This window comes from Mugil cephalus, chromosome 7 (assembly GCF_022458985.1).
Source record: "Mugil cephalus isolate CIBA_MC_2020 chromosome 7, CIBA_Mcephalus_1.1, whole genome shotgun sequence".
NCBI lineage: Eukaryota > Metazoa > Chordata > Actinopteri > Mugiliformes > Mugilidae > Mugil > Mugil cephalus.
Window position 1 is genome coordinate 19,951,940 of NC_061776.1, and position 27,912 is coordinate 19,979,851.

The 27,912-nt window shown below is 42.2% G+C and overlaps 2 protein-coding genes across 3 annotated transcripts; one reads left to right on the forward strand and one right to left on the reverse strand.

The window, feature by feature from the left end:
• Positions 1–515: 515 nt before the first annotated feature.
• LOC125010454 lies at positions 516–20,336 on the forward strand. The gene is given in 14 exon segments (XM_047589096.1): positions 516–673; positions 1,660–2,818; positions 4,872–5,077; positions 5,186–5,357; positions 5,466–5,516; positions 5,675–5,780; positions 8,778–9,322; positions 10,317–10,520; positions 10,599–10,754; positions 13,962–14,116; positions 15,812–16,072; positions 17,125–17,296; positions 17,549–17,590; positions 18,227–20,336. Coding segments are annotated over 13 exon segments (3,264 nt in total). The 5' UTR covers positions 516–673; positions 1,660–1,726; the 3' UTR covers positions 18,329–20,336.
• Positions 18,999–27,811, reverse strand: nr2f6a (nuclear receptor subfamily 2, group F, member 6a). 2 transcript variants are annotated; one of them, XM_047589095.1, is made up of 6 exons: positions 26,929–27,811; positions 25,782–26,584; positions 24,220–24,314; positions 22,503–22,831; positions 22,126–22,372; positions 18,999–21,431 (listed from the first exon to the last, which is right to left on the reverse strand). In XM_047589095.1, exons 2-6 carry the CDS (start codon positions 26,048–26,050, stop codon positions 21,157–21,159), a joined length of 1,215 nt encoding a protein of 404 aa, XP_047445051.1. In that variant the 5' UTR covers positions 26,051–26,584; positions 26,929–27,811; the 3' UTR covers positions 18,999–21,156. The 2 variants fall into 2 exon arrangements, with proteins under 2 accessions (XP_047445051.1, XP_047445050.1); XM_047589094.1 differs by having other exon boundaries at positions 22,503–22,834; positions 26,929–27,810.
• Positions 27,812–27,912: the final 101 nt, after the last annotated feature.

Consider the following 27,912-nt stretch of genomic DNA (forward strand, 5'->3'; position numbering starts at 1 on the left):
CTCTGTGTAACACAATATGACACAGCTGAGGTGAGAATGAATTATTCATAAACAACGGGATGATGAAGCAGTATTTCACAGATGCCAGATGCGAGATTTAATCGATAAAGTCTTGCTGATATCAAATGGAAACGTTGCTGATAAAGTGGCATCTGTAATACTTTAAGTACTGCTACACTTTCTCAGGCGTCACAAAAGCAACATTAATTTCTAGATCATCCACTTTTCATAATTTTCCTGTCGCCACAGCATCTACTATATGTGTGCATGTGCTCCAGGCCTTTACCTGTGTCGTTACATGCAGCATTTCAGGTTAGCTCACCACCTCCTCACTTCTGTTCTCCAGTTTCAGCCTCTCTATGTCTCCCACAGATTAACCTAGTAGTGCCAGTCAGCACCAGCACAGGGGCGGTTCAGGTTTAATGTTTAAGCTTTTACTCCCCCCCTCAGTTCTCTGCACACATTGGCCAATCGCCCTGCGTGCGAGGATGTGAGCGTCCAACACCGAGAGTGAGTCACCTGAGAGACTGGAGAGGGTGAGCCGAGTGCGCTTGGTAGACGGGGCGGCCATTTTATGGTGGGTGTCAGGTCTCATTTGAACAAAACAAAACTGTCACTCAAAGTCTCAAAAGGAAACTGCACGGCCAAAGAGTTGAGAGTTCAAACTTGAAAGGTAAGGCGCTGGTTTTGAGATTTTTGTTTCTGCCTCAAAGACAAATATGGTGTATGTTTTTTCATGTGCTCCCACTTTAACGTGCAGTCACGGGTTCCTGGCTGTAGATGTGTATTAAGAGCTCGTGCGGCAGCTTGCTGTGAGTCAGAGCTCGGCTTAACTCCTCTGCAATTAGGTCAGTTTGAGCAGCACCGTAGTCACGTTCTGGTCTTTCTTTGAGTGTTCATGCTGTAGCAGAGGTTCTGGTGTATTTATGATGACGCTCACATGCTGTGATTAGTGGGTTTAAAGAAGCTTTCAGGTGGGTTTTTCTCTACCCTTCCATTTGGCACCAATTTATTTCCTGTTCACATGTTTTGTGAACGACGAACATCAAGACTGCAATTTTTATTTAATTTTTGGCCTAGCATATGATGATCATGTCTATATATTGGGGCCCTTATGTAGATTTTCCTGTGAGGCACTTCGTAAGTTTTTATCTCAGAAAAGTGTATTTACTTTCTAAACTGAATGAATTAAATTTTAAGGTTGCCAAGCGCTACAGTTCTCTACTGTTCTAATTCTCAGTGTTCCAATCAACAAGATTTCTAGCCTCAGCTTGAGCTGTTTTTTTGTTTGTTTGTTTTTTTGAGAAAGTTCACCATACATTATCTGTTGGCACCAAACAGACATAATCAGTTATTGACTACCTGATAAACACAGAGGACCATTTATTCGTTAGTAGTTCCTGGAACAAAACGAGGTCAAAAGGAATATGAATACTGGACTTATACTGATAAGACACAGACGCAAATGTTGCTCCCTGTCGGAGAGACGTGTAAATAGGTTGCCAAAAGGAAATGGTAGTGCCAGTTAAAAGTATGTGCTAATAGTTTTGTTTTGCTAATTGTTGTGATTTATTTAAACTAAATGTAGTTCGCACATGTTTATTGTAGAACCATGTTTATTCTGCATTGCTAATATTGTTTTATTTTTTTCTCACACAGTTCTTCTTCTCATCGCCTCATAAAGATTTACTTCTTTCTCAATGAAGTACCGAAGTCGGGCTGCAGCATGAAAAGCAGCAGTTGGAAATTTAACGGTTCGGAGCATGGCAGTGAGACCGAGCCCTCCACTAGTGATCCACCAGCGCCTATGTGGGTCACTCACACACCCATACCTGACAATGTAACCGAAGACGGTGAAAATGATGGTACCAACTCCACCGAAAATGAGAACAGTGACAAAAAAAAGGGCATGAAGAACAGGCTGAAATCCCTCGTCCCTCAGTCATGGGCCAGCATCATCCATAAACAGACGAAGGAAAGTGACTCTGAAGCCGGCACGACTGGGATCCAGATTCTTCCCAATGGGACCAGAGTGAGCCCTCCTGTGAGTCCGCTGCTGGAGCGCAGGAACTGCAACGAGTCGCTGGGAAACTCCAGTCACGGCTCAACAAAGCCTCTGTTAAAGGAGAGTTTCACAGATGATCTGTTTTTTACGGGTCCACAAGAAGAATCTTTGCTGACCAGCATCCACCCAGCAGAGTACTATGCCGAGAAGTTAGAGGTCTACAACCAGAAGTACTCGTACTTGAAATCATGGCCGGGGCTGCTCAGGCTTCTGGCTGGACTCCAGCTCCTATTTGGGGGCCTGGTCATTGCATGTGTCATCGCCTACATTCAGAAAGACAATGAGTGGTCCAACAGCTACGGACTCTATAATGGAGTATATAACGAGGGCATGGGTTTGTCTGGCTACAGCTACAGAGGACCTATGACCCCCTTCGTTCTAGCCGCAGCTGGAGTCTCCTGGATCATTACCTTTTGTCTCTTGGCGGTGGGAATGACAATGTATTACCGCACCATCCTCCTCGACTCCCCCTGGTGGCCCCTGACGGAGGCCTTCATCAATGTGGCCTTGTTCCTGTTCTACATGGCAGCAGGGATTGTATACCTGAACGACTTGAACCGTGGGGGGCTCTGCTACATGACTATTGGAATTAGCCCCCTTGTGTCCAGTCTGTGTCGGGTTGACGGGGGCCAGATGGCAGGGACAGCTTTCATCTTCATCAACATGGCCACGTACCTGGGGAGCTTCTTGGTATGTCTGAAGATGTGGAGGCATGAAGCTGCACGACGGGAGAGGCAGTTCTTTGAAAACGAGGTAAACGTTCTCGATTAATGTCCAAAAATGAGCGAGAAACTACTTCTAAATTCAAGGTGCAAGGGAAATGCATTTCAAAGCTGGATATAAATAAATAAAAATCTCCTTATGAGCACAGCACAGAAGTGAGGTCAGATTCACTACAGAAGTTAGAAGCTACTCAGTCTTGATTGAAATACATTTCTTCCCAAACTATACATTGAATTTACATGTCAGTAACATGCAGAGACACAGCACAATGATAATATATATAAGACACATCGTAATAAATTCACGTGGTTCAATGTAACATGTATGAGGTACATTATAATGATAATGACATGCGGCTCTTCTGCAGTTAATGCTGTCAGGTGCTGCTACGGCTATGAGCTGAGTAGTTCTTTGGTACAACAGAGTGAGGAGATGGGGAACAACATAGAGTCATTTAAGTCTGCGGGTGGCTGCTAGTCTTTGCTTCCTCCTTTTTTAAATGCCCTTGATGTGAAGGCCAAAGCTGAGTTGATCGTCTACTGTCAGTCTGGGGTATTTGAAACACGATTTTATTTATGAACCGGTTCATTTCTGATGAGGACTTGGTGCTTGGGGGCCAGAGAAACCTATTACTATTTCAGTGAGAATGAAGAGTTTCCCTTTAAGGTGTTCACTATCAGAGGTGTTGCTCTCAATTTCCTTTGGTATGCAGTTTCGGTCATCTCTTTGGGTTATTTTAAATGTAGCTGTCACATCAACCATCACACGAGGGCAACACTGAAGATTACTGGCAGCAAATGTAAATGTAAACTCTGCCTTCTTGACTCTGTTGATCATAATATATTCATCATCTATAAAGGTGACAGAAATGGAGCCGTTAATGCTGAAGGAGATTTCCTGGTTCTGCTTTTTTTTTTGTCTACCTCATAAAATAATGGATCATGACTTTGTCCATCAGCAGAATCAGAATCAGAATCGGAATTACTTTATTGATTCCAGGGGGAAATTACTTTTCGTTACAGCAGCTCCAACCCAAAGTGTACCAGTGTTTAGAACAAAGAGCAATCAAAATAAGTAAGAGAATGTAAAAAATATAGGAAATATATATATAACAATATGTACAAGTATAAGTGAACCTGTATTCTGAGTTATTGCTCTACAGAGAAAAGAAATTATTGCACATGGTGAGAAATATATAAGGAGATATATACAAGTGTATGAAAATAATGAACTTATGCATGTGTTATTGCACAATCTCAGGGTCAGTATAGTTATAAACATGGATTATAGTTCTAAACATTATTGCACATAGTAAGACCAGAGTCCCCTAGTCCCCTAGAAAATTATTAAAAATATATAAACGGATCATTACAGGAACACAGCATGTAAATTCTGGAAATGCTACTTTCACCTGTGTCTATTACAGGGACAACACAAGATACTTTCATCACTATACTCCTCTGTGCAGATCAACACATCATTGTGTCTTTGGTTAATAAGAATGAGGGTCATGCTAGTGGATCTTTGAGGTTGGCAGCTATCGTCACTAATACTAGCTAATGTTTACGGTATTCATTTTTGATATTCACCCTCTTAGTTTAGCATGTTAGCGTATTGTTGGGGTATTAGGACTATAACAAACAGACTTTGCCTTTGCTACAGAGCCAGGGAAGCTTTTAGAGGCTAAAAACAAATAGCTAACGAATGTGGACTACGTGGCAACTGATCCCATTTTCAGTTTAGCACCAATGGATAATCCATCCCATACGTTACAACATGTTTACGTATTAACTTGTGTAATTCCTAAATGAGTGTGTTAAAATAGCTGACAAGACATGTTTTTACAGTCAGTCAGTAATGTCAGATAAGGAAGGATGAGAGTCCAAAAGTGAACGCTATAATTCTATCTCAAGGTGAAGCTAGTGCCGCTTCCTAAGTTTGACTTTCCAACGCCAATGAACAGACCTTAACCTTCAATTTCTCTTGACTTAATCCAAATTTAGTTTCCAGATGGTATAATGACGATGTATTAGATAATGTGATTTGTTGGCTCATATTGTCTGAATGGTTTGCTTTCTCTTAGCCTCGGGAGTTTCAGAAGTCCATCCCGCTAGCCCCCGTAAGAACAAGACACATATCATTCAGGGATGAAGTAGATAACTCTATGAATCAAGATCCTTTTCATCAGAAAACACTCGTCCCTGAGCTCCAGAAGAACCCACCCAGTCTGAACAGAGCCACAGCGTCAGGCACCTTCAACAAAATACACGTCATTCCAGACTACATTATGTAAGTTAACTTTTAATTGGTGCCTGTCCATGTTGGTCTCATATGCTACACAATAAACAGGGGAAAAAATGGTTGTAGTTGCTGAATCATGTCAATTCCCACCTTTAGGAAGTATCCAGAGATCAGCTCTGTGGAGGAAAGGGAAAAGTACAAAGCAGTTTTCAACGACCAGTATCAGGAATACAAAGACCTCCACAAAGATATCAGCAATACCCTGAATAAGTTTAGAGAGCTGGACACCGTGATGGAACGACTCCCCAGAGAGGGAAAAAGTCGGCAGGTGAGCCAGACCGATACCAGCCTTTGTTTAATTACTTCCACATAAATCATTTTAATGATTCCGGGTTTACTGGTAATATTAATAACCAGTGCTCTGTTTTAACTACAGGAACAACAGAGGATCCAAAGCATTTCGAGGAAGTATCAGCAGAAAAAGAACGTAAGTGATGGCGTTCGTTTAAAAATAAATTCTGACATTTAAACCACAGATGTGTTAAAATTTTGAAAACTGGAACAATACAGGGCAGATCAGGTAGCAGAGGAAGTTGAAAAGTAAGAAGTAGGTGACAGAGGTTTGTGTGTGTGTGTCTTTCACAGGACCCTGGTTTCCTGGAGAAAAAGGAGCGCTACGACTACCTGAAAGCTAAATTAAGCCACATTAAAAACCAAATCCGTATTTTTGACCAGGAAACTACTGGAAGTGGTTGGAAATGAAGACGAACAGGAAGAAATGTTGTCAGCAATTTTTTTGCATCTCTTTGTTTGCACTATTCGTTTCGAAAATCTATTTTTCTATTAAAAATTGTTTGGGTTTTGTAACGTGATTGTAACACCTGAGCTACAATATGAAAATGGCACTGCAGCAGACTCCTTTTGTGTAGCTTTTTCGTATTTTCTTAATTTCAAAGTAAAGGCCAGTAGAAAATGACTGCATGTGTTTGTATGAAGTGTTTTTTTACTTATTGTTTACATTATCTCTATGTTGTTAATTATTTACAATGCCATTTTGTATTTTCTTTCCTGCATTTTTTTTACTCCCATTTGACCTTTTGTTTACCTGACTAGTTAAGCAGGTTTAGCACCTTATTGTTATAATATCAAAGGTAAAAATGTTGCAGGTGCCAAATCAGGAGTACTAAAAGTTGTGAATCTCAATTCTATGACTCAGTAAACTGATGCTAGAAATCCTTGTTGTTGAACTTTGACTTATTTGTCGAGTAGACAGGTCACTATAAAACACTAGACAACAATCTGAGAAAACCCTGAGATGTCTTTAATCTTCTTCATGTTTCACCACTGGAGATCGTGTCAATCATCTACTTGGAAAATGTCTCATGTGACAATGTGATAAAGTAAAACACGCTGTGAGTAACTTGAATCACCTCACCCTTTCTGGAAACTTCGGAGGGAACATCTTCCACTGTCACTGTCAGAAGATGTACAGGAATGTGCGTGTACAGATATAGAAATTGATAGTGATGTGTTTGGATTATGTATTCTAACATTAATTTATAAAAGTACATTTAAAGGCAGGATGGAAACATAATCGATATAACATCCCAATACAAGTAAAAGCAAGGAGATAGTGGGAAGTAGGTGAAACCAAATACAATTAATTTCTTCAATAAAAATCCAGAAATAATTTTTCCCAAACAGTTTTCTGTTGATCCACAAATATATTATTTTTCTTCTCCATTTTCCTCTTGTTGTATATTGATGTGCTGAAGAAAAAAGTGACCACCACTGATAAGTCTTATCTTGCATTTAAAAAGGTTTATTTACAAGAAAGAACAATGTCAAAAACACAGCCGAATCTGAGAGAGCTTCTGGCCAATCGTCGAATCATCTCTCCTATTCAGCTCCTACAGACCCCTTATATATGGTTCTCATCCCCAAGAACGCCCATTCACAAACAAAACTTATCTCCTCACTTCTAGCAGTTTTACGGGCTGACAACTGGTACATCACCCTTTAACCGTTACACTTTATATAGACATCCCCAAAAACAGAAAACAGATACTAAGAACAGTTTTACGGGCTGACAACTGGTACATCACCCTTTAACCTTTAAACTTTATATAGACAGCCCCAAAAACAGATAACATATGCTAAGAACAAATGAAGAAGACCATATACTACACTCTCCTTCGTTTTCTGGTTATATTCTCATTCTCTTCTTCTTTATCTTGTGCTTTTTGGTCTTATTCTTGTCATTACTGTCATTACTTCTTCTTCTTCTATTACATTTTGTTATTATGACATTGTTGCTGTTGTTGTCTAAATGATATACACTACCGGGAATCCACGGGTCATCGTTAAAATAAGCTATCATATTATCATTTATCAAAACATCCATAAGCTTTGAAGATTCTACTGCAGGAACGGGACCGGACTTAATGGAAAAAGAGAGTAGTTAATATGCAGACTTTGAATGGACATGGAGCCTGGAGCCTATCAGAGAACACGTGGGAGAAGCAGGTGCGCAGTGGGTGAACTGTGTCCCCGCTGAGACACGCACACGCAAGATCCGCGGGGCCCACGGCGACCCACGGTGCTGCTCCGTAGGTTTCATTTACGGGTTCATTTGTCGGGGACATGTATGTTTGTATGTATGTATCGTAGGAAATGACGAGGTTTACGATCGCTGAGGAGTTGTTAGAGAAGGAGACGTAAATGATGCGGAATGAATGCAGCTGAGCTGGAAGGTGCAAAGTTGAAGAACGGTACAAACACCACGGTGGCTGGGTAAGTTGTGCAATATAGCCAGATGTCTCTTTGGAGTGCTTTTTGAGGTTTGGTAGACTGGATTTAAAAGAGTACCTACTATTATTAACTTATTAACATCACTTTACAATTAATTCATAAGTAGCCTACAGATCTTCAATCCCTTGGAGTGGAAAGTTAAGCATGTAATATTTAGGATGAACTGTTGACTTCTTTTTACAGTAAAACGTAATATATTTAGTTGACATGCTGAATTTGGAACAAATGGCAAATAAAATAAATTGAGGACTAATTGCTGTTTTGTCTGAGAGCAAATTCCAGATGTGAGATACAGAATTGATTAAGACATAAATAAATAAATAAACTTGTGCCGTGCCTGACTGGGCTTCTTGTGTAGCTTCCCTTCTCCCTCGGTGGGCTGACACTCAGCAGGTACACACAGGTAACACTCTGTAGCTGCAGCGCTGCGAGAGAACACAGTGGTTCTGTGGTTCTACCCCGCAGTAAACACCACCACGCATGGCTGCCCCGGCTCGCCTCTTATCTGCTGTCTGTTTGAATTATTGAAGCCCGTTGGGTCGAGTTCCTCTGGAGTGATGAAGTGTGGGTCAGCGATACTGGAGACAGAGTTCAGGGGATGGGCTGAGGTGAATGAAGGGTATAGATATAGATGCATGCTGTGCGGCAGGACAGGGCTTCGAACTTGAACCTGGTTACACCGAATAAACAAATAGTTTGAAGGACTCAGGAACAGGCATTTGGATTTCTGTACTTTAAAAGTTACTCATGGAAGCCAGAGGACTGGGACGACAGAAGGTTAGACCTGAACCACCTTCAGAGCTGCTTTTAAATGCATTCCTTTGTAATATTGAGACATGTTTAAATTCTATGCACTGATATGACAATGAAGCTTTTACCCAGTGATTCATTCTTTGCATTGTTTTTCTTCCTTCTAGGTAAAATTGCAGCGATTTCTACTAAACCATGTATGAGCCTCGGTACTACGATAGCCCCCCTGTGTACACCCCGCCTTACAGCACCACCTCCCACAGCTTCTATCCCCCAAGGAGCATCCACTCACCCCAGAGCCAGTATGTCCCCTACGCCTACGACCCTCCTCCAGAACCCTATTACACTGAGGGGAAGCCTCAGCTCTTCTACCGCTGGTTCTCTCCTCCTGGTTTTGTTAAAACCGCCAAAGGAGCCACAGTCATCATGTGTTTCATCATCTTCGCCTGTGTGGCTTCAACCTTGGTGTGGGACGTGAATGGGTACGCAGGCTACGGTGCCGGGAATACAGCAAGCGCCGGAGGGACCGGATATTATGGAGGAAGCTACGGCTACGGCAGCTCCTACATGACGCCGCTGTCTGCAAAGTCGGCAATGATCTCCATGGCTGCCATCAACTTCATGATTTCTCTGGGGTTCCTGGTGGGGAGTTTCTCACGGTCGAGGGCCATGCGGGGTTGCAAGTTTTACCTCACGATGTTCATTAGTGATATCATCTTGGCCGTCCTTCAGGTGAGGCCGCTTGACCCAAATCAAGTCATAAATATTGAATAAAAAAAAACTCTCAGTCTGATTGTGTTACATTAGCCTGTTAATGATACTCTCACTTTCAGCAACAGTCACAGATGAAGGTTATTAAAAGTAAACAGTGCCAGTGTTGTCTTAAAAACCACATGACTGTCCCTCTATGATGGATTTCACTCTGTATGATTGCTTATTGGCACGGTATGATCACACATACCAGACACAAGTGTCTCTGAGAAATGTAGTACTAGTGACTACTCCACAAAGTATTGTCCTTGTGGGGTGCATGCCACATGGCTCCTGTGTTTTCCTCTTATTTCTTGTTTATATCTCCACTCATGCTAACAAAAAAGAAAGCCCACAGTATGCTTTAAGATATTACTTTTTGGTGGAATCTCGTTTGGAGGCAGAAAACGCATCCAGTAATCACAGCACTGACACACTCTTACAGTAGGGCCCTGCCTTTAAAGTCAGTGTGGGGGATTTAGGGGCATCTAGTGATGAGGTTGCACATTGCAGCCAATTGAATACACTATTTCTAAGCATGTAGGAGAACCTATTGAGCTAGCCACGTCAATGTAAAGGTATGAAATACCTTCTCTGAAGACAGTGTTTGGTTTGTCCTTCCTGGGCTACTGTAGATGAGCAAGTGTGTAGATACAGGTGATTATATACCACTGCAACATACTTCTGATAATAGGACCCCCTAATTCCTACACATTGGTCCATTACTTGTTAGCAGTTGTCTGTTGCAGCTGTCTGGTCTTAGAAAATGTGCTTACTGCTCAGTAGAGCCCAGAGTTTAATTAGATACATTATATATTGTCAGTTGAACAACTGCTGTTGTCAAAATATCGATTAGTGCAGCTATAAGCCTGATCAGTCAGTGTCTAACCCAGAACAAAATCGTGCCAGGAAGTAATGATGCACTCAGACTTTAAATCATTACTGCGATTAAATCCTCATCTATTTTGATTTCCAGGGCATCATCGATATCATCTTTGTGATTGGGGTGAACCCGATGTCTCAGAGCTCACAGAGCATGTTGTACAACCCCATGCTGATGATGTGCCAGAACATCCCGGGCAGTCCTAGCCTCAGCGGCAGCGTGGGAGCCGGTTTCCCCGGAGGGTTCCCCATGTACAATCAATACCTGTACCACTACTGTTTCATGGACCCCGAGGAGGTTGGAGGCCATGTTCTGCATATTTACCTCCATTCCGTTTTATTCTGTTCTCATCCATATTTTACTCTCTCTTCTCAGGCGGTGGCGTTTGCGTTGGGTCTCATGGTGGTGCTGGCTTTGTCCTTTTCTGCTTACTTTGCCTACAAGACCCGGAGTAAGATTTGGCGCCATGGAAAAGCCAACATCTACTGGGACCAGCCGTTAGTTAGGCCGTCAGAAGATGTCCAGGACTGGGTGAGTAACGTCTGACATTTTCATGATATTCCAACCGAGCGTCAATGGAAATAATCAGTTCAGTGTAAATAAATGAATCCAGACATAAAATGTGTTTTCCTTCTTTCAGCTGGATAAAAAAGGAGAAAGAAACAAAAGACAAAATACCGTTTATATTTGCCATTGCCAGCCAGTATGAATGATCAGGGTTAAGGTAAACACAATGACGTGATCTTCATGTCATAAACAGAGAATACCGGTGTTGATTTTCGGCACTCCCTGGTTTCACTCTGACTGATGATTAACCAGGGTAGTGATAACAGTCACACAGAAACCTTTAAAGAAGTACGGCCACACAGCACGATATGGTCCTGTGTGAAACAGGGCGGGAGACTTACGTAAAGTTATTAACCTCGCGGTTAAGGGACAAATTTCAAATGTGTCACATATTTCCTTCATATGACATATACATACATAGTAGAGTTCTTGTGTTTGTTGAATGGTTACAACTTTTTTATTAACATAACTTGCTATACATTAGCCAAAAACATCTGCGTCCTTCTAAAATAACATCTTTCAATTCTCAAAAGTCTTCAGGAAAGGTTTGAACTTGTCCACCATCTTGGAATTTACATCAAAAATTGCCTGAATCCTGCAACAGTCCAACAGCTTCCTACCTTCTCTTGTCTTTTTCGTACTGTCACTTTAACAACAATCACAAGGTAGCACTATGAACCACAGACGTGAAGAATGTGTGTTTCCGATGTGTGACCTCTTGCGGCCGTAGCAACAAGGATTTTATCAACTGATTACAAGAACTGATGAGAGTTCAACACTGGAGATGTAAAAACTATCAAACAATAGCTTCAGGAGATGGAACTCGTGGGAGCTTTTTTCACAAAGTATGACATCCACCTCATCCCAAACCATCTCAGCTGACTTTAGGCTGTGTGGTTGTGGAAATGAGGTCATGTGATGCATCTCTTTGCTTATTGATCAAACCTCCATAACTGGGCCAGAAGCAGAATATTGTGACAGATCTATCCTTGAATTCTGAATATCAGGGCTCTAATACACCATCATTTATTAGGCTACAGTATTAAAAGTTCCAATACAACAATGTAAAAGTCTTCATTCCCCAGTTAAAGTCTTGCATGGGAAAATCCAACATGGTAAAATTTCCATTGTTAGAAGCTAAATATAGTTATAGTATGAAATTGAAAGTGCTGATTTGGTCCCTCTGGCTGATCTATTTTTATATGAGACATCATTATTCTAAATACTGAAGCATCAGTGTGTAAGCAGCATACTTCTTTTTTAGCTGCTGCAAGTGGAGCTACAATCAACTTTATATAGAGCTGAATATACAGACAAATCAGCAGTCTATATTTCAGTTTTTGGATTTTTTTTCTATAATCTGTGATTTCTTTCTGAATTTCTTTAGACATCTGACACATCATCAGCCCGACGGTTGAGGCCATTGGTTTAAGTTACCTGTACGTCACTGCTGTAGCCTCACATGGTGCTTAGCAGTGATTTATCTGTCAGAGCGTCACTGTGTTATGATCGTATCATGTCCGTCACGACTCATTACTGAAAGGGAAGACACGTGTTCAATCAGTAGATCCAGCGAGGCCCTGGCCTACATGCACACTACTACCTATCACGGCGAAGCATCGAGTCTCTTCATCGAGATGCAGGCCCTATTCTGGGACACTCAGTGAAGATGCTTGCCTTGCAGGGAGGCATATATAATGTATGTGGCATGTATAATGTATAAAAAGGGTTGAGTTGCCTCTGCGTTGCCGTGTGAATCCCCACAGAGCGTGGTGGCACTAAATGATTCAGTCTGTGAAGGGGCTGCTACACACTGCTGCAGATTAGACTCCCGGCAAAGAAGTCACTTCCTTGTGTTTTGTGTTACGTTTTCATTAAACGGGACTCGGTGAGAGCAATAACTGGGAGAAGAACGGAGGAAAACGAGATTAGAGGCAAACACTGCATGAATTTTGAAAAGTGTGAGCTGCCCGTGTTGCATGGAAGACCAAGTGGCAAGGATTATAATCATGGAGAGTGCATCTCCAAAGAGAACGAAAAGGCGATGAGATTTAATGAAAATAATTGATGACAAAGGTGCGTGTGGATGTGAATGGTTGTCTGTCTGTGAACTGATCACAAATCGTGCCTGTGCTGGAAAAAAAAAAACAAAAAAAAAAAAACACTTGAATTTGTCACAGTGCCTTCCTACTGCAGTGTATCAGATTCCCTGCAGCTTTCCGCGAGGCCGTTCCACCCAGCGAAGGATTGTCCTACGACTCCACATCCATGAGATCCATTTCGCAGGCGTCTGTTTTCAGACGCTCGTATTAGCTCGCTAGATCCTCGTCCTGTGCGACTGTGATCCAGAAATAGGTCAAAGACAAAAGCCATTAAAGATGCATTATACAGTACGAGAGCAGACTATACGAGGCCTTGCACATTTTAATGCTTGCATCGCTTGAGCATGTTTTCTTTCTTTCGCATCGGTTTGTCGTTGAAGTCTTTTTTTATTTTCCACTGTCAGTGATGTGTTGCACTGTGGGTGTTTTCTGTTTGAGAAACACATGCTGATTTCACTCCTGTCAGCCCTTTCAGCGCGCTCGCGATGATACGGACGAGGACCCGCACTGATAGCGCGCTGGTGATACGCATTTCATATCTGACACCGCTGAGAAGCTTCTTGCGTGTGTCCTTCCAGTTAATTGTCCTCTGTTAGTTGTTGAAAGAAAAGATTGGAGGTGACACGCGGATCAAGCTGGAGACCTGGAGGAAAGGACTCGTGCTCTCTGGGGCTAAAAGGATGTTGGCGCTGTCACACTGTGTCACACTGAAGCCAGGGCTGTTGTGTGTGTTTGTCCTTGTATCTGTCTAGTTACATGCATACATGTCTGGCAGTGACACAGCTCCTCTCTGCCAAGAATTTTTTTTTTTTTTTTTTTTTTTTTTTTTGTGCACAGTGTGCTGCTCAGAGCAGGAGACTCTCTGGCTATGCGCTCCACTGCTTCTGTGATGGATTTAGCGCAGTGGTTTCCAGCATGAAAAACAATGCTAAATATTTTTCAGAGTACTGAAAGACTCAGGTCACGCACGTTGAAACATTTAAAACCTCGGCGCCAAACAACAGATCCATCCAGAAACCACCAAGATTAAATGAAGTGACTCTGATTACAGTGTCCTGGTGTTTCCTAGGTTGACCGCGGCGGAGACGGCCGCAGCACCCAGCACGCACCGACTGTTGTTATGTCGGAGAGAGCGGCGCCTGACCTGAGGGCGGGGAACAGCGTGGTCTCCTATGGCAACGGGACAGTCAGCGTCCACAGTGGGGGAAATTATAAAAGCAACAGGTGATTGATGGTTGCAGTTGGTGATCTGTGCCCAGAAAACTGGACATACATGTGACCTGAATCTTAAAAAACAAAAACACACACTTCTGACTTCCTGTCAGGACACTGATCGATGCCAGATGTGTTTCTGGTAATCTGCTCTTTAAACAATAACAAAAAGAAACCAGCGCTGTTCTCAGTTTAACTGATGTTGGTACTGGTGAAGTGTTTTTTGATGGTGGTCTCCATTAAAGTTAACATCTAATAGGTGGAGGAACATTCATTTGTTTTCTGCTTTTTTAAATATATTATAATGCTTAAAAAAAAAAACAAAAAAAAAAACAAAACAAAAAAAAAACAAGTTTTGTAGATGGAGCTGTTTGAACAATTGTAAATATAACAGAAGTCTGATTTTCTGTTGCTTGGTAGATCAGTCCATCACTTTGGTCCAGACTAAAATATTTCAGAAGATATTAAATTGTAGTGTCATGGTGCATTTGAAAATCCTTGTCCATTCAGAAGGATTGTTTTTGTCTTGATACTCCCCAGACTTTTGCATCTAATTTCCTGATTAGATTAAACTTTGTATATTTATTTGTTTTATGACGTTTCAGTTAATCACATATGTGTATGAACCATGTATTTAGGACACTAATGTGCTGAGCTAAACTAACGTGGCGATAGATATTGTAGTGTGACATCAATATGTGGAGGAACAAAACTGCCAAAATCAAAGAAAACATATATACATATAATTCAATATATAATATATAAATCAAAATGATCCAAAACATTATTATATTATACACACTTATGCAGTAGTTGAAATGTTGTCACACACTCAGGTCCCCTTATTTGCATAATGATACAGAAGTGTATAGAGAAATATCAAAGGAATCTATGGAAATAAACATATTAGTGGGAAAAAATGCAAAGGGAGAAAACAATGATACAATTTAAATTAAACTCATTATTAAATAGACCTGGAATAAATGGGAAAGTACATGAATGGGTAATCTCAGAAGCATTTGAAACAGAAATATCAAGTCATGTGACATGTTGTGGATTAGTTATACATTTATTTGTTGGTTAGAGATGCAGACATGGGGTCACCTCTACTTTAAATGGAAGGTATAGGCTGATATAATTCAACTTCCTGCATCAGCTGTATATTACCCCACATGAATTACATAAACACAACTCCAGTATATCACCTCTTTGTTTTAGATGTGACACAGAGGAAGGGACATTCCTTCATTCTAACTGGCAACATTCTAAACTAAAAAAAATAAAGAAAATAACTGACTGGATGCAGAAAAGAAGTAACACTTTTTACAAAGTATGGCAACCATTTTTAATTTATATGGAAGATTTACCAGGTTGACTAATCTAACCTGCGTTTGAATGTACTTCCCTTAGTGATGCTACCCTTTGTCTCTCTCTGTATCTTTGATTTTTGCATAACATATATTTTTTCTTTATTGGTTTATTGCTTTTATTTATATTCATTCTTTTTATTTATTTATTTTGCCATTTTCTATTGTCATGTCATTGTATTTCATTTTTATTTGGCCACTTTGTGCATATTGAGTTTTTCTTTGATTTGATTGTGTTTGGTCAGTTTGTAACTGTAACTTTGTTCATGAAAAAGTTAAAAAATAAATAAATAAATAAATAAATGAATAATGCATGACTTAAATCACCTGTGTTTTACAGTTATTTTGCAGAGAACAGCAACAGTCGTGGTGCTGAGCCTCTGTACCAGAACAGCCGGGCGGCAGTTTGCTGCAGCAGCTCCTCAGAAGAGAACAACGGTACAAGGAAGCTGCCAGCTCAGAGTGCGAAGGAGGAGAAGAGGAAGCACAGAGACGTCGTGCCCACTGCTCCGGTGATGGTCGAGTCCCAGTACGAGACTGGTTACACCACAGGCGACACTGGCAACGAGCTGGACCGGGACCACACAGATTACCTGTACAGGTGGGTCAAGGCTCCGCTAACGGATAATAACACTGCAGCCTCACTGAGGCAAGAGCAGCACATGTAACATGTATCTGTGTGGAGGACGATCAGATTGACGTGAAAACAACTAGAGTCAGAGGAGCAAATATAAATGTAAATATAATATGTAAATGTATATATGTATATGTAATATGTAAATATAATATAAATATAATGTTCATATAAAATACACACACTGCTTTTGCCGCAATATTAAATAACCATATTTGGTAATACTCTGGTGATTGACCATGTTGTACAACTCATAGCTCTTCCAATTATTTTCAAGATGATGGACAACATGCTTGACCCTGAGAGGGACATGCTTTATTTAGCAATATCTTGACACGAATTTGTACTGTATTTGGAAAGTACTTAGAAATTTTGCAGTGGATGTTTTGTTGTTGTTAACCATCTTTGATCAAGAACATCTGAGTAGTAATTTTAACCACGTTTGTGATTAAAATTCTCCATGAAGGAACTATTTCACCATGTTTTCATCATAGTAAAAATATATACACTATAAACATTAGTTACAAACAATTCTTTAAATTCAGTGGCTTTCCTCTCTATTCTCTCATGTTCTGTAAGCACTTTAATGTATATCAGGGCTGGTCTTTTCACTTTTTATTCTATTTAAACATAAAGTATTGAATATCTGGCCAAAATTAAAGATCTTGCTGTTGTGCGATGTTGCTGTTGTCACACTAGTAACTTTGTTACCATCAACTAACACTGCAAAATGAACACAGGCAGTTTTGCTGCGTATGAATTCCATCACAAACATGTATTTTGTAGTTCATTCAGAGATGTTGGATGCCAGTGCAGGTGTTGACTAAGCAAGAAAAATAAGCAGTTTTTAAAACCCTCTGATTGTACAGAAATTAAATTAAGTATTAAATTACTTACTAATTTCTGGCTTCATTTTTATTTTATTTTATGTAAAAATCGTGGCTTTAATAGGGAAAATGAGTGTGTATATTGTTTCAGATGAACATATTATCATGTTATGTCTTAACGTGTCCTTGTAGGCTGTACCCAGAGATTATCTCAGACGGCCAGCGTCGGAAGTACAAGAAGGAGTTTGACTCAGACCTGTCTCGATATAAGAGCCTCTGCGCCGAAATGGATGACATCAGTGACCAGATGCACAAGCTGAGTCGAGAGCTGGACGTGTTGGACAAGAGCTCCATGAAGTACCAGGTAGAGAAAAACTAGAGTAGTCAGAAAATATAGTGTCAGCGCTGTCTTTTAACCATATCCGTCAGTTTAGTTTTTATGAAGCCCAGTGGATATACAATGTGTTGAAGATAAACCAAGCCAGAATTCAATCAGTTTGGTTTTGTTTTTGACTGAAAAGACGGCCGAGACATAGTGGGTTTGAGTTTCAGCGTCAAAATCTGCTAAATTTGTCATGAAGTCATTGAGGATCAATTTTGCATTTTCCATTTCCAGGGAGTGGCTGATGAATATAACCGACTAAAAGACCTCAAAAAGGTGAGTGGAGTAAGCTCTACGGTATCATGATGTGACAGTATAACATATTAATCATAAAACATGTTTCTGCTCCAAAATGTGGAGTTCAGTGTTTGTGAGGGATGAACATGCAGCTTGCAAAAGTTTGGATCAGGGTTGTCTTTTTCCGCCATGTTTCTGCATATATGGTTTGCTGTTTTGTGCAACAACTCATTTTGCCAATAATTCCGACATAATTTAATCCAACAATACACTACGGCGAACAGACAGTTAGCTTAGCTTAGCATAAAGACCTTTGTTTCAAGTGTAACATTTATTGGTTAGTGGGTACCACTCCTAAAACCAGCACCAGTCGCACACAGGAGGCTTTTCTAATTGTGGCTCATCCCATTTAATGATGAATCTAAACTACAGACACCTGCTGTTATGAAGGGTTATTTCCTTTTACGCAAACAAAAGTACAAGCTTGCTGTTGGTTGTAGTCTTTAAGAGACTGTGTTTAATAATTTTTTGGTCCAGACATGGACAACCAACGTGAGACATTGTCACAGACGTCTTAGTCATAGTTGTGTGATGGTGGTTTGATGTGTCTGTACCTAAACTGTCTGAAATGTTGACTCCTTACTACCTGCCTGCTTTATGTTCCTATGCTCCCAGACGGCCGACTACCAAGCAAAGAAGAAGCACAGCAAAGAACTTCGCCAAAAACTTTTCCACATCAAACGTTTGGTGAAAACCTACGACCAGGGTCTTTGTTAGCAAATGTTAATCCTCCGTCAAAACAGTAGAGCGTGCACTGACAACTGACAGGGTGTGGGTCTTACTTTGGCAGCTGATACTTTACTCTGTGTGGTTTTAATGTAAGTCAGCCTGAATTCAAATCTCCATATGTTAATTGAACTGTTAAGATTTTTACTTTCTGTTTCAGTTTAAATTTGACACATGCTTAATTGTTACAAACTGTTGTTATGAATGAATGTGAAAACAATGTACGTCTTGATTGCACGGAAGCCTGGAAAGGACACGGAGAGGCTATTAAAATTAGAAAGACGGATGTTCGAGAGATCTTGGCAGACTTTTGCGAGATGTTTTAGGGGTTCAGTAACATTACAGGAAGTGCTGCACAGCTGTTTATTTATGTGCCCACAGAATAAAAATCAGGGGATCAGTACATCTGCCATATAAATATGGTTATTTATAAACAAAAAATCACCCACTGACTTCCTGAATTGACAAAAAATACAATTATTATGAACTTTTGCTTTCTTTTTTGACTCTCCATGTCCCCTCCAGGGCTCCATATATATATATATATATATATATATGTGTGTGTGTGTGTGTACCGACTGGAAGACAAGCAAAATGTATGTAAATAAACACGTTAGCTTTTGGTGTACAGATGTTTCCATTAATACACTTTAACATTTGGTCCACGTTGCAGTGTTTATTTGGCATTCTTCATACAGATGAAATTACAACATGATTTCAAGTAGTAGGAAAAAAACAAACGTAAAAGGACTCATCGTCATAGTTGGATTCTTTTAATAACGTCGCCATACACATGAAATTGAAAAACTCAGTAACACAAAGATAAGAAAGCATTAATAGTATATTTATCTTTTTTTTTAATTATTATTCTCTACAACATGGTGGTGCAAATAGATGACAAAAAAGGAAGAAAATCCAAATAGCTTCAGAAAAGGCCCGGCAGTAGATCAAGAAGCAGAGTTACGTCTTCCAATTTACGGATTTGGGTTAAGTTTTACTCTTTCCTTTAAAAGACTTGGGAGGTTGTAAACTTGCTTCTCGAAATACGTGCGTGAGGTAAATCCTGGCGGACCAGCGAATCGGGGCCCATCTCCTTTCAACCCGTCACAGACAGACAGCGTTATGTTTTGGCATTGAATATCCTCCAAGTGCAGTCTTTCCACCAGAATCTCATCCACTGACACATCGTCTCACATCAAATGAAAAGCAATGAAAAGCTCTGTCTCATATAAGTTGGAACAAATAAAATAAAATAAATGGCATTAAGATGAGCTTCTTTTTTTGACATCTGAGCAGATGACAGAGGTATTTTCATGTAAAATACAAGTAGGGAAAAACATTTAGGAGCTACCAGTGAAAGCAATATTTTAATGTTTAAATGAACTTTGAATTACATAATGTTAAAGAAGGAAACATTTTCAACGTAGAGATCCAAAACAACATCTGAACATGCAAAAAGACAAAAGTTGGCCTCAATATATATATACACACACACACACATTTAATTACATTTTCAAGAGATCCAGAAACCCCCAGAAACAGTCTTAACTAATGTAAACCGGTGTTTAACTGGTAGTGTTGGTTTAGAAACTCTCGGATCACCAGCTACATTTGCCAGTCCTTATTTTATTAAACGGTATCTTATAGTTGAACCCAAATATCCGTATCAGCCTGCCATTTCTCAATTAAAAAAAAAAAAAAAAAAAAAATCCAAACTATGCACAATATCTGATCAGTTAAATCATATTCAAAGGACAACTGAAAATCACTTTGGAGATCTTTTTTTTTTTTCCCCAAAAAAGATACAAGACAAATGCTTGTGATGCTCTTGTCCCAAATTTGCACTGAATAAGAAGGCAGTTGTCAAAAAGAAGGCGGTTTCTGGTGAAAAAAACCTACAGAGGTTTGTGTTTAGGAAATATCAGACTAAAGCATTCTGATGTCTAGTGAGGTATTAGTCCGTTCTCTGTAACTGTTTTTTTTTTTTTTTTTTAATCTTCAACTACAGCAACAGTGAGCCCTATGGATGAATGCACTGTTCTCCTGATGGTCGAGCAGTCACAAGAGTCTCAGTTTCTCTCCTTTGTGTACTGATTATTCTATTGAGAAACCATCTCTGAGGATGAAATGATAGACTTTGGTGATTTTCCCTTGGTTTCATTTCATTTCTGTCCCTTTCTTAGCCGTTCCTTGGCTCCTTCCTCAGTGTGGGTGAGTTCAGAATTTTCCCCTCAACAGCGAGGCCTGCAGCTTTCTGCCGCCTCGCTCTGTTCACTCAGATCCATTAAAGCCATGAGTCTTTATCGTCACTTATGTGGTTGAAAAGGTCATTGTATCACAAATGGTGAGCTGTGGAAAATGAGCCCTGTGTGTGGGGGGAAAAAATGGTTCCGCTGACTTCCAGTGGCGGGACAGTTTTGTCCTCTAGATGTCTTGTAGCAGGGTGCTGCTGCCCTCTACACGAAAACTGCAGTGTCTTTAGTCACTGTGACATGTGGGTGGTGGCATGACTGGCCTGGGCGGCCATATCGGAGCCCAGCGTGACGAGCTGCTTTTTGGCCCGAGACCTGGCACCAGAATGGCTGGGCTGGCGGCGAGACAGCTCCAGCCTGGCACAGGCTGCTCTCTTCTCTGGAGGCCCGTGTGGAGACTGAGGGCTCGTTTCATGAGGGGGAATTGAGCGGTTACAGTACAGTACATATGACGGCCAGCTGGCACTTGAGTTTGATAACCACACAGATGGATAGTGATGAGTCAGGAGGTTTCCTGTGGGTGTTTGTCGTCACTGATCCCAGGCGGAGACCTCGCCCGTCGGGGAGCTACTGTCCTGGGACATACGGCCAGCTGATTGAGCTTCCGGAGAGCTGCATGTCACGGATCAGCGTCTCGATGGGTGTCTTTCCTACCAGGCGCATGAAGAAGAGCTGGGAGATGAGGCTGGCGGGGACGGCGCGAAGGGCGGGCAGGCGTAGGAGCAGGCGGCCGAAGCGCTGAGGCTGACTCGGGTACTGCATCCTCTCGTACTCCGTCAGAGCCACCTGAGCCTTCTCCTGCAGAGACTCCACGTGGACTGGGTCTGTTAGACCACAGGCGTCTGAGAGGGAGGAAGGAGGAGGAGGCAGTTATTTAATAGTGTGGGCAGGTTACATAAAGAGTCGTGATGAGCTGAGGAGAAGGTTGATATCCAAGCAAGTAATTTGATAAAATGCTTCTGAGGGGGAACATATGCAAATGTAGTGCCTCATCATATGTACGCTCTAGGATGAAAATGTAATGCGCACCTTCTAAACCCGACTAAAAGTATTACTTAACAAAAAATACGTACTATTAGATATGACACTCACAGTAAGCAGTAAGGTGGTCACTTATGCAAGACCAAAGGCATTAAATGCTGAGTGATATTGATCAGGGGCACCACTAATTATACAACACATGCATTTTCCTCAGTGAGCCAGGAGGGGGTGCCATAGTAGGTCAATTCAGATACATTTAAATGGCAAATTTCCTTGTAGGCTGGTTAAGAGTTGAAATGCTTGAAATGATGTCCTTTCACTGTTGTTGTTCTGTGATTTGCTTTTGGATATTTTCATGCGTAACTCATAACATACTGTATATGGTGTTTACCAGGCACTGTCAAGAAATCTAGCATCCACTGAAAAGGCAGCACATCTACAGACATTCAAATGTTACATTGCTAATCTGTTTCGTTTAACTTCAACGACTACATTCAAAGAGGCTGCCTCCGATGGGAGGCTCTCGCAGTAACACAGACAAGCGAGGACAATCACCTGGTGAGAACAGAGCGATGGCCTTGAGACAGCTGTACTCAGCAGAGTCCACCTGCAGCCTGGTCAGCTTGTCCACCTGGTCCTGGAACACCCTCACCTGGTCCATGAAGGACACCACGCGCTCCGCCGACATGGGCGAGGAGTGGAAGCCGGCGGCGGCCAGCAGTGGGGCCATGTGGAGCGGCAGGGCCGACTGGGCCGCGTTGAGGATGAACAGCTCGCTCCAGCTCAGCCTCAGCAGGGCCACCTGTGGATTTGTCAGCGCGTTAAATCAGACATTCTTACACTCTTATTATGCAGGTTTAATAGTAACTGTAAATATTCTTTTTAACATATCTCTTTTCCAGAATATCACCAGATGATAAGTGACTACTAACCTGGTCCGACACAGGCAGCTCAGGGAAATAAGGGATGTTTCTGGCCCACTCCACTGTGCTGAAGAGCAACCGGGCAGCCAGTTCACAGATATTATCGATGCCCATAGCGTTATCAGGACCGGCCTGCTGGTTGTACTGGTGACCATAGCGACTGCTGGGGTACGGCTCGGCCCGCAGCAGCTGGGAAATGAGCTCCGACACCGGCTGACCCCCACCGCTCCCCCCGTTGTTGTTGTTGTAAAACTCGCCACCTCCGAGGCCGCTGGCGCCGCCTATGGGAGTGATGGAGGGACTGAGGCTCGGCTGCGGTGGGATGCGACCGCGTTGAACTGCTGTATTTTGGTTGGGGGACAAAGGGGAGGGGAGGAGAGGAGAAGAGGAGAGAGAGAGGCGAGGTTTAGATGAGATGAAGGGAGAGGACAAACAGGGGTGGAGGAAGGGGTTTGGAGAAAAAAAACAAGGGGAAGAAAAGTTAAAACTGAATTCAGCCGGCTGAGTATGTCTGATTAAAAGCTGACGGGCTTGACCCAATTAGGATGTTCTTCTTCAAGATTAAGAGGAGGAACAAATCAAACCCATGAAGCTGTAGGGAAACATTCATTCTTATGCTTGTTGGGACTAGTGAAGGTCATCTATAGGAACAGACGTTTTGAGTGAAGAGTTTGCTTTCCATTAAACTTAAACCTTGAAAATATTAATTCTAGAGGGAAATTACAACATTGGACTGCTGTACCCTTAGTGTATCTGTATCTGCGTACACAAAGAAGGTTCAAAAGCATCCTGTGAGACTACATGCATCACTTAGAGAAGGAGCCGTAGCCGTGACAGACAGCATTAGAACCAAATCTGAGCCAAAAGCACATGTTATTGAATGGAGACTCATTCATTTAGGGAACCTATGTAGTAACTATCTGTCCTGATTAAGTGTCCTTGAGTGAGAATCCATACCAGACAGACGAATGTCGTGGCCGACTCTGACCTCTGACCTCCCGCTGGAGGCAGTGGAGCACAGGGAGCCATAATGTGTCTCATTAGCATGCTTTATGATCTGTGATTATGAGGAGAGAAACAACTCAGAGAGCCTGTGTTTACGATCATAAACCTCCAAACTACCAGCAGAAACAAGGCTGAGTATGCCTTTATTGTTCCAATGTAGAAAGGCTTATAGAAGCATCTGTAGGCAGGTACCTATCAGAGGGTTTTTTTTATCGAGGACTCACTTGATCTCCACCACTTAAGGTGGAATCCTTGTATTGGATTCTCCGTGATCGAGCCAACAGGTCAGAGGGTTACTGTAGCTTCAACCAGAGGCTTAAGGCTCTGGGACGCAGGTGTCTTAGCGCTGTATCCCTTTCAGTCACTCTTACGTAGGCACTAGATTAAGCCACTTAGCGCATGGCATTGAGCTGACACGGATGGCTAGCTTAGCCGTGATAAGGCCTAGGCCGCCATGTGTAGCGTTTTCTCTGCACTATAGAGGAGAGGAGGCAAGATAACAGCAAAGGCAAATTACCACTAAGGCATGATTGATTCGTCTCTAAAAGCAGTTGATGGTTCTACTGGGGAGACTCTAAGAGGCCTTTCGCTCAAGCCATTTTCGTATGAATTCAATTGCAGTATTTCCTGTGTGTACACTCACAACATGTTCGACAATGTCTCCCATCCTGTGCCGAGGATCACAGTGGATGAGAGAGGATTCATGGCATAAGATAGTTACCTTCTTTCCGCATGCCAACGCGGAAACACTTCTTCAGGCGACAGTACTGGCATTGGTTCCTGTGGTGCTGGTCAATCTGACACTCTCTGTTTGACCTGAGGACACGAACGAATGAATATGACAATATGCTTTATGAAATAGCTTCAAAAAGAAAGCAATACATTCACATTTATGTAATAACGTGCAGATTTACAAGCGGTTTTCTATCCAAACCTGATGATGAACACATACTCAGTCTTACTACTTTATTACTTTACAGCAAATAAATGATGTAAAGTCATTATCTTCCATTTGAACACACACAAAGCTGATCACAGATGATCATAGTCGCTGGTATCCAGACTTTCTTTTTACTGAGCTACTGAACATTAATAATTCATAATGCATCTAGTTTTTCCATAAGGCTTGGAACATTAGAAAGCTGGTTGGAAAGATGGTTGGAAGTTTCAATCTCATTTCGATCTCAACGGCTCTTGGGTGGAAATTATTATTATTATCTCCAAGTCAATCAACACAGAAAAAAAAATAGATAACATAGTCTAATATATAATATACAGCTTCATAAACATGAAGTTTTTGAGTTGGACTGTTAAATGGTATGAAAATTTATCATTTTCATTATCTGGAAGATGTCTTCAAGTTGCTTTGAAGGTCTTATAGGTAATGTAATGTCTTAAATTGAAGACAGTAACTATGGTGATGGTGAGCCATTTATAGCACATGACAAAGTACAGCTGTTTTTACCATTAATGTCTTTTCTCAATTGACAGATTTATACTTAAGCTCATAGGTCTTCAACAGGGAGTCAGCAGAGATACTGCAGAGAGGTTGATGATCTTTGGTTGATTGATGATTTTTTGTATATTTTTTATTTTTCCCCCCACAAATTTAAAGATTTATGTTCACGGCAGTTGCATAGCCACCCTACTATTGCATATTTGAACCTTAGCATTATTTGAATAGCTTAATATTGAATGCAAAATGACAATAATAATCATGTACATTTATAAATAGCACTAGGCCGAGTTTAATATAGAACACATACAGTAGGTAGGGGGTCCCTATTTGATCTCTCATCAGTTTGGGGTCCTTGGTCTGAGAAACACTGGACACCTATGCTTTATTTAGTAAAATGGGGAAAAGAATGGAATGACCCAGAGCTGACGATGTCTTTTCAGTTTGTTTGGTTTGACTCCAAAATGTAAAAAAATGCACTGACATTGAGTTTACTATCCTAACAGCAGAAAATTACAGTTACTGGGTGTCATTTCTTAATTATTTAAGCCTATAGCTCATTTATACATTTGTTAAGCAAACAAAACACAGACGAGACTTGTTAGCTAGAAAAAACAGCACCATATGTGCAATGCAAACCAAGCCACGACTCATTTTATGACTCATATCCTCTATGTCTACTATCCCCTCTCAGCACACACGCGGCTCTGTATCGTGCGTAACAACATACTACGTTTATTATTATTAATATATATATATATTAATTGTCCGCTTATCCGTTGACGAAACAAAACAAAAAAAAAAATTACCCATGATGCTTGGCTCACCTGCAGGTGTAGCTGAGGTTGCGTCTGACGCTCCTCTTGAAGAAGCTCTTGCAGCCCTCGCAGGTGAACACGCCGTAGTGTTTCCCGCTGGACTTGTCCCCGCACACCACGCAGTCCACCACGCACGCCTTGTCGTCGTCCCCGGCTTCCATGTCGCTGCCTCCCGCCTGGGGAGAGCCGTCCTCCTCCTCCCCCCTCAGGTATCCCTTGTCCCCCAACCCGTTGGTGCCCCCATTGGGATCTCCCCAGCCCCCACTCACCATGGCCATCGCTTGGTTACCGAACCACCGCAGAAGAAAATGGGGACAGGCAGCCAAGAGACCTGGATGCTGTCAAGGTAACATAAATATGAAAAAGTCCGGACCTTGTGCTTCACCCTCCCTCCTCCTCCTCCTCACCTGGAGATAATCAGTATTTTCTGCTTGCTCTCATTTGTTAATTAACTCTCTAGATTATTTGAGGGGGAGAAAAAAAAAGTCCTCCAGCTAAATAAGAAAGATGTCAATGAGAGAGGAAAAAAAAGCTTTGAGGAGGAGGGTGTTTAGCAGAAGGGGAAAAAAAAACAAGAGCACTTCAATCTCCTCCCACTCCACTATGACCTGGAAATAGTCTCAGTGTGGCAACTTTTAGTTTTGCACGCCTGTGGATTTCAATTCCTCCTTTTCTTCTCCTCTTATCCGTCCGGTAGCCTCCCGTGTGCTCCCTCGTCCTCTTCTTTAGGCCAGTTTTCTGAGACGGTCACAGACTAGCCTGCTCCGGCGCTGCCCCGGTCCGACGGGCTGTTCTCTTCGGCCAAGGGAACCCTTTCACAGGAAACAATGAGTCAAACACACCGTGGCACGAAAAGCCAGCAAAGACAGAAAGGTTTGCCAGTAAATGACATGAGGTGATCATCTGTCGCCGCTCCACACGCTGTAGTTCACCCTCACACGCACGGCTCTGTCTCTGTAGCAACAGTAATGGCTGAAAAAGGACCTCGGTGTAGCTCGCCTTAGCACATGCCTGGAGAGGATTTGACCACCCCTCTTAAAGTACCCCTCACACTGAATATCTCTCTGTGCTCGTAGCGGTTATTCCTCACATATATAAGGCGCCTTTGAGGCTAAATATTCCCCCTTAGTCCTGCTGGAAATTTTACAAAGCTTACCTCAGAGCGAGCGGTGATGTGCTGTGTGCATGGCTTCCCTCGCTGGAACAGAAATCCTTTTCTCTGCTCTAGTTCCTCCTTCCATGCAGCGAGGCTGACACAGCTCTTCTATTCTGCCGCGTCCCCCTCAGCAGCAGCATTGCGACCCGTCGTGGAGATATTCCAGATTGAGCCGATGTCCACGCAGCAACAACAACAACAACAACATCGCTTCCGTGTGGCCGTGGAGCTGTTTGAAAGGACGCCAGCTGCGGCTGCAGCGGCAGCAGCAGCAGCGGATGACGAGGCGACGTGGACTGCCTGCCTCCCGCTACAGACAACACACAGCACGAGCGGCAGATCCTCAACACGAGGAAGTGCCCTCTCTTTCTCTGCTTGCTGTGGCACGAGTGCTCGGTTGTAACGGTGTCCTCTGCGCCGCTTCCTTCCTCTCGTCCACACACGCGCACACACACACACAAAAAAAATTGAAGAATGCAGGAGAGTGTCGCTCTGCTCAGCTCTCTGTAGTTCCTGTGGTTGCTCTCCAGGCACTCATGCGGGCTTCTCCCTCCAACCTTTTGTCAGTGCTTGCCCACCAAGAACTAATGACTTGCGGCCTAGCCCTGTGTGCTGCCTTTCGTTTGTGTGTGTGTGTGTGTGTGTGTGTGTGTGTGAAGCCTTTCCCTGTGGCTCGGGCAAACAGGAGGAGGGGGTGGAAGAGATGGGTCCTCCTCTTCTTCCCCCTCTGTTTGTCTCTCTTTCTCTGGCTTCAGAGTCCACAAATCAGATTATGGTTCAAGGAAATGGCAGACTGGATTCTTCAGCGTCCGATGATTTTTTTTTTCTCTCCCCTGCTTGCCCCTCTTTCCCCTCGTCTGTTTTCCTCCAGCCTATTTGTGTGTGTTTGAGAGAGAGAGATCAAGCAAAGCGAGGGAGGGAGCGAGGGAGGGAGGGGAGCAGGAGTGTATGCAGAGGGGGAGGGGGCAGTCTGTGTGTGTGTGT